The following is a 7407-nucleotide window of genomic DNA, read 5'->3' on the forward strand; positions in this document are numbered from 1 at the left end:
ATGTAAAAAATGCATTCGAGTTGGATTTTGATTGGGATAAACTCTAGATCCGACTTAAGATGCTGATCGGAATCCTACCTGTATCTGAAAGTGATCAGATCCGAATCCACATTCAGACTAGGACAAACATGCAGGGATGCGGATCAACCAAATAATTCAAAGCCCAATATGGACGGAACGCCGGAGGCGGCTAAGTTCAATTTTTGAAAAGATTCAGTGTCCATTTTGCCCACATCTTTAAATGATATCCCTAAAGATCCAAAGAGAAAATTCTTGTAATTTATGAACATTACAAGAACAAAGTAATAAACCACCCGTACTAAAACCAGCCACTCCGACGGAAAGTCCGTAGAAGAAAAAAGAGAAGAGCAAAAAGCCGCGCTTTCTCCTTTGCCCTCGTCTCTCCATTCTAGGGTTTCGAGTTTCTCTCTCTCTCTCTCTCTCTCTCTCTCTCTCTCTCCTTCGAGGTAAGATCTGAATCCGTTTCCATTTCTGTTGATTTTTCTTTGATTTTTTCATTGGTTAATGATCTGGATAGTTTTTTCTTTTGATTTGTTTCCTGCATTTTTCGAGTCTTCTTTGGATGGTTTCGTGCGTATTGTGATGAAGATTTCGATAATTTGGGTTTTTTAATTAGCCTTCTTTGAGTTTGGTTCTTCTGTCTTTTTTTTTTCCTTCTACTGGCGTGCGATTTATGGGCGTAGTTGGTTAGGCTGAAGAAAGGATCGAAGATGAATTTGGGTCTTTCTTTTTTCTTTAATAAATGGAGTCGTGGTTTTCTTGATGTTGTTTGTGTTGGACGTTTTTATTTAATGCTTATGGTGAAATTTGATTTGTTGATTAGCTTTGTTTGGTGCGGGTATTGTAGTTGAAGTGCATAGGTGTATTGATGGAATCTGGATGTTTCTAGTTGGTAGTGGTTGATGCTTTGGGTTCGGGATTTTCAATTGCAGAGTGTGGTTTTGCTTCCTCTATGGCTTCTTATGGGTTGGTATTCTACAGAATCCTCCTTGATTGACCAATTTTCATATATGAACTAGAACACTAACACCCTTATTCCTTGCTTCTCCTTTCTCTCCTTGAAATCCTCTTCCATGGTGTTGATGAATCCTGAGGCTTAAAACCTCATTCCTGTGAAACTTGGGTACACTGCAATGAGTTCATGGTTAGTGTTCTCACTCATTATATATGAATGATGGAAACTCATTGGGTATTTTTCTTCTTGTAGAGGAGTCAAAGTTTTCCCCTGAAAATTTTCTTATAGAACGTGAAAATTGAAGGTTTTAACTTACACTGGAACTGATGTCTACTTGGAGCCACTGAACCTTTTTGGTATTTTTGCCTGCATTCACTGTCATTTTTATTCATTTTGAATTAAGTTTGTGTCATTTATCAAAAATTTCAACGACGATTCATAAACAAGAATATGGCCTTGTTTGTTTTCAACAGGTATTGCTTCTTGAAACTTGCACGTACTTCATTTGGAATGTGATATGCCACTTCTCTGATTTTGTTTAAATTGTGGGAAGCAGATACCATCCGAATGTTCAGCTAAAACTCCCTATTAGAGGCAATATGGTGCCATTGAGTGGTTATGTGGTATTTTCTTGGAATAAAAACCAAATAACTCAGAGGAATAACTAGATTTCTTGCATATGCATGAATTTTGCAATTCTACACAAATGTTCCTGGACTCCTTATATATATGACCATTTCATCTTATCATTCGTGTGGATGTGGGGTTGACTAGAGAGATTATATTGTTAATAGGTATAATCTTTAGTGAGGATTGGGAAGGAGAAAACATGAGACCATGGTTCTTTGAAATCCTTAGAATCAGTGTTGTGAAAAGCGTTGAGGCGTAGCGAGGCGCTCCACCAAAATCTGAGGCGAGGCGTAAAGCGTAAGCCTCAATATTTTTTTTAACTTAAAAAAGATTATAAAAAATATCTAAAATTATAAATAAATAAAAATTTCTTTATTGATGAAACAACAACCAACAAGAAATAAAAAATCTCAAATAAATACTAAAAAAATATGAGATTAATATGTAAAAGTAATAGTAATGCAATAACTTGATCTACGTATCTAAGAAATAAAATATGCGCATTCATTCAATAAAAAATTAACAACGAAATGCATATTAGCATTAACAACATCATATGGACATAATTAAAAAATGCATGTTAGCATTAACAACTAATCAATTCAATGGATTCAACATATCTTTTAATTTTTTTTTCTTCCTCAACCGAATGTAGCAAGTTGTGCATGGCTTGCCAAATCAATTCAATGACTGGCAACTTTTAAATCTTTTTTTTTTGTCACCACAATAACGTGCTCAACTGACTACTAAAAGAGATAAAAACCATTAAGAATTGGTTTAGGATGATGACCAGCCAGTGTACCCACTAAGTTTTTTTTTGTTATGAGAAGCACCCTTGACAAAACGGTCTGGACCAAAGGTTCGCCGTAGTAAATCAAAAGAAAATCCTAATTTAAGTAATTTAAGCTAATAAACTAGAATAAATCAAACAAAAAATAATTAATGTTAAAAACCTAAAGAGGATTCTCAAAGCTGCAGTAACAAAGTCTCATAATCAACACTCAAAAGAAGTAGGGCATTTATCCCACACCTTAAAGAAACCTAAAAAGATGACGAGCAGATCACAATCTATATAGGAGATCTTGGATAGAGGGCTGCAGTCCATTCATCCTTCGCAAATCAAAGATGAAAAACCTATTTTGTGAACCAATGCTTTGTCCAAAAGATGGAAAGATAAGTCGAAGAAAAAACATAAAATACAAACTGAGAACAAGAATGGGGAAAAAGTGAAACTTACCCAAAATGTACAAACTACATGTTTCAAATGAACGAACTCATCTCCTCCTTTCTCTCCGACAACAAACCCTAATACACCCAAACAAATTTTTGGCCTCCGAACTCATCTCCTCCTAACTCGTCTCCTCGGCTCTCTGTTTTTCAGAAAACAACAGGCCCCCAACTGCGTGTTTCTCAGAAAATATAACATTAGGGTCGGGGGGCCCTGTTGTTTAAAACCTAATTTTTGGTCAAATGAGGGCTTGGACCCTCATTTGACCAAAAATTTGAGGCGTATACGCCTCACCTTGAGGCGCGCCTTGCCCCAAGGTGTGCACCTCAAGGCGTATGAGGCGCACGCCTTGGGGCATTTGCGCTTTATACTTGCCCCTCAAGGCACAAAGGCCCTCGCCTTGAGGCAAGGCTCGCTTTTTGCGCCTTGAGGCGCGCTTTTAATAACACTGCTTTGAATTCTTGTTACCACTTGGGGAGGTATAAAAGGTTATGGTTGCCTCCTTTTCTGGAGAAGTAAGCAAGTCGACATTTCTACATTCTCCTTTTTCATTTCACCCAAAAATATGATTCGTTGGTGAAAATAATCATTAATGGGATTTCAACTTCTTATATAAAGTTCAACCTTACTGTCTATGTTTCAATTGTTTGTAGATATGGAATTGTATATTTCTTATTTCAATTATTTTCAGAGTGATTAGATGCTACCATTTTGTCTGCATAGTGCTTGCTTTCTAGATTATTTTTTGCTATTTTAGTAACATTTGTTTAGTTATCTGTGAGGCTTTGCCGCACTGCTTCGATCCCTATACCTTGCGTCGTGGGTTTCATGGAGTCTCACTTTGCTTTACCTTAAGAGTATTTCAGATGAAGTTCTACTGCATGAATATGGAAAGGAACAGATCAATGTGAAAAATTAGCAAAAGTTTGGTGCAAATGATGAACAAAGTATCTATCTTGGTGATGTTAAGAACTTAAGACGTGTGTGAATATTTTCGGATAATTGTCTATCTTTGACAGTCCAGTGAGTGTTTGCACTATTAACAAGAGTTAACAGGGTTGTTTGGTAATGTCGATTTGAAGATTTTTCCTCTTGGATTGCAGAGATGACACTTTTTGGGAAACTTTATGATGGTACATGACTGTGTTGAGATCCCAAAAGATACTCCTTATGTTGATCAAAGCTTAAAGTTTGTTGCAGTTCTACTGTTTATGTGTTAACTCCAAAATAAGTCCACAAATTGATATTTGAGGTGATCATTTAAAGAAGCAGTTTGATGACTTCAGGTTGTTGGAATAAGGCTTGATAATAATGATGATATGTACAGAGGCAGTTAAATCATATTGGACATTTTGTTAACCTCTTCAGTTTCAGTCAAAATGAAATGCAAGGCTGTCCATTCCATTTTGTTAGTACCCAATCTGCCCATGATCCTCTCATGGAGAAATTTTAAAATTTTTAGCAGTAATCTCTATAATGATGTCGGTTAGTTGCTTATGTTTCATGTAATGAAATGTCAACCATCATCTTTGGGCATGAGGACACTCTTTTCTGTGGGGAATTTTGTATTTTTTGTGGTAATTTTCGCTGATTTATTTATTTTCTGTCTATTTTTTTGTTTAACTGTTCATTTATTGTATGTTTTTTTCTGTGTTTAACACCCCTGAATGAAATATCATAGTATAATTACGCATCAATGCATGCATTAACACGTTTGACATTGAACTTCACCTAGCCTAAAATGTGATTCATAGAGCATTCAGTTGAGTCAACATGGATTTGACTCAGTAGGAAGGTTCTTCAAGACGATCTATATCCTTCACCTTGATGATAGATCATGTTTTGTAATAGTTCTGCTTCTTTCCAACTGGAAGTTCTTATATTTTTCGATGTAGTTACCAGTTCATTAGTGGGTTCTAAGTGGTGTACCAAAAGGTAAAACCTGTACATTAGGTTATTGAAATATCCAAGTTTCTTTCCTGTTTACCCTTTTCAGACTTGCAATTAGCTTATTAGCAGGACATCGTACCAACAAAAATGGTCTATTTGACAATGGGATTAGCAATGCTGAAATTTGTGACTTACTTTTTTTATTAGATAGATATTTGGAAGGGGAGAACCATCCAATGAATGTCTTTGCCTGAGGTTCAGGGTTGGTTTTGATTCTTTGGCTATTTAGAATTTAGTTGGACAAAGGTTGGCATGGTACCCCTCTCATGCATCTTATCCGAAATTGTCTAGTTTTTTGTCCCTGACATTTGCAAATAAATGAGTTAAAATTAGAGTTAGGATCAGATCAGTTTTTCTGCCTGAACATTTTACATGGTGCAACTTGAGTTAAAAAACATGATAGATCCAATTTCTTGGGAAGTAAAAGACTGTCGAATTGCATTGGTTAACCCCTCAATACTTGTATGTTACCATTTTTTGACATGCTATATTTTTCCTTATCTGAAGACCATCCTTTGCGGAATGCTATATTTTTCCCTTCTCAAAATCCCCTTTTATGTTATGTCCCTTCTCTCAAAAATCTATCGTTGTAGTAATCTTAAGAACTACATATGGCAGGTAAAGAACAAAGACAGGATGGGCCAGATTCAGTATTCTGAGAAATACCTTGATGACACTTATGAGTACAGGTCTTGCTTCCGTCCATTTTTTGCCTTTTCAGATTCAGTTTGTATTTCTTGCTTTGCCTTAGATTCTTGCTTGGCTTGTTGTAGGCATGTCGTTCTTCCTCCAGAAGTTGCCAAATTGCTTCCAAAGAACAGGCTTCTCTCAGAGGTAAGTTGTGTTTAGTGAAAAGAAGAAGAAAAATCACAATTGCCTGGATCAGTTTTGTTTAATGTGATTGTGGTGTTCTTGTAGAATGAATGGAGAGCAATTGGAGTTCAGCAGTCACGTGGGTGGGTGCACTATGCAATCCATCGTCCTGAACCACACATCATGCTCTTCAGGAGGCCTTTGAATTACCAACAGGAAAACCAGCAGCCAGTACAACTAGCTGGTAAACAGTGACTGCTCTGGCTTTTCTTTTGAATATGCTGTTCTGCTTTCCCTTCTCTATCTTTCTGGATGGAGATTGTGAAGCAATAGTAGAGGCTGTGGGATTTCGATGGTCTAGATTAGGATATTGAAGACAATTGTGACTCTGCTTGTTGTTTTCATTGGCTAGACATTAAAACAGTGTTTGTTTTCTACTTTCATCATAAGTATGTCTCTGAGATTAGCTCAATTTCAATATGGTTTGATTTTGTAAAGTATTGCTATGAGGCTGCTGGCCTTGCCTTGAATTGCGACAAGTTTGCTCTCTCTCTCTCTCTCTCTCTCTCTCTCCATGGAGTTAAATTCAAGTCCTTTTAGTAAGATGTGCTGGGTTAATATGGGTCAATCTTTGTCGTCATAGCTGATTAACTGATTACAAAGTAGTATGAATCTAAAATAAACTGATTACAAAGTAACAGCCCAACCAGTGTTCCATCTTTTGGAATTTCAGAGTGCAACCTTGCCAATGGGTCAAGGCTGTTCTCGTAAGGTCAAGGACCTAGTCTAAGCCTGATCCTTTGTGTGCAATGAGTGGGCCTTGTTAATTTATAACCAATGTTATTGGATTCAGGTTCAAGTTGAGTGGATCCTATAATCTCATGTCGTATTGGGTCTATGGCCGATCACATGGTGCGGCCTACATTCAATGCGCCATGTTAATGGGTAATGATGACCCGTGCTATGAGACATGAGATCATTGTGTCCCCTTCAAAATTCTGATACCATTACAGGTAAAGTCTGACTAGTGTATTTTTGATACTTTCGTTTTTTAAATAAAAATGGCTCCGTGAAAAATTGCAGGAATCTTGTTACGTATAGGTTATGGCTTGATATGCCTTACCTACACACAAACTTGGTTTGGATTTAACTGGACTATCTGACCCAGACCCGTTCATGGATGTCACTTGGAATTAGGGGTGTCAATGGGTCGGGTTTGGTTTGGAGCTTGTTAGAACCAGACCTGGCCCTGATTTTTGGGTATGGTATCGAGTCTGGACCTGGGTCTAATCAGACCCATTATAAGAAAAACCATACCCGGACCTGATAATAACTACATGAGCATACCGGGGCCATACCCAGTAACATAATATTTTTTTTTATCATTTTTACATCAAAAAATTGCAGGTCTTAATTGGAACTCAGGTTGGGCCCAGGTCTGGTATAAAATTTCGTAAACTATACCAGGATTTAGTTGGACCTTCGGGTCCAGGCCTAGGTCTTAATTGGGTCTTCTTATTTATCACCATACCCGAACCTTATAGGGTTTGGTACGGGCATTGACACCCCTACTTGGAATACTCTAAAATTTGTTATCTCGGAAACCAATGGGAAATAATTACAGACTAACAACCATTATTCATACCCTTTTTTCTAATTAAAACTGCACCCGGCACAAAGACCTGCTAGTGTTGGCTCAGCCTGCCATACCTACAGCCGTTGTATCGGCGATGTAAAACTCTGAGGCTAGGACCCCAGCCCTCCATTATTTATAACTTGTATGTTAAATTAGTTGCCATCTCTTTAACTC

General features: G+C 37.3%; 1 protein-coding gene across 1 annotated transcript; it reads left to right on the top strand.

Annotated features, from left to right (window-relative positions):
- Positions 1 to 336: 336 nt before the first annotated feature.
- LOC149845635 (cyclin-dependent kinases regulatory subunit 2) lies at positions 337 to 6150 on the top strand. Its single transcript, XM_089997689.1, has 4 exons — positions 337 to 467; positions 5403 to 5473; positions 5558 to 5618; positions 5703 to 6150. Exons 2-4 carry the CDS (start codon positions 5421 to 5423, stop codon positions 5850 to 5852), a joined length of 264 nt encoding a protein of 87 aa, XP_089853815.1. The 5' UTR covers positions 337 to 467; positions 5403 to 5420; the 3' UTR covers positions 5853 to 6150.
- Positions 6151 to 7407: the final 1257 nt, after the last annotated feature.

Source organism: Nuphar pumila, chromosome 2, assembly GCF_984573655.1.
Source record: "Nuphar pumila chromosome 2, dmNupPumi1.hap1.1, whole genome shotgun sequence".
Taxonomy (NCBI): domain Eukaryota; kingdom Viridiplantae; phylum Streptophyta; class Magnoliopsida; order Nymphaeales; family Nymphaeaceae; genus Nuphar; species Nuphar pumila.

Excerpts from the sequence above, each read along its gene's own strand:
- LOC149845635 (XM_089997689.1), top strand. The coding sequence starts at position 5,421 with ATGGGCCAGATTCAGTATTCTGAGAAATACCTTGATGACACTTATGAG. Across the intron at positions 5,474-5,557 it reads GATGACACTTATGAGTACAG|GCATGTCGTTCTTCCTCCAG; the intron begins GTCTTGCTTCCG and ends GGCTTGTTGTAG. Across the intron at positions 5,619-5,702 it reads AGAACAGGCTTCTCTCAGAG|AATGAATGGAGAGCAATTGG; the intron begins GTAAGTTGTGTT and ends GTGTTCTTGTAG.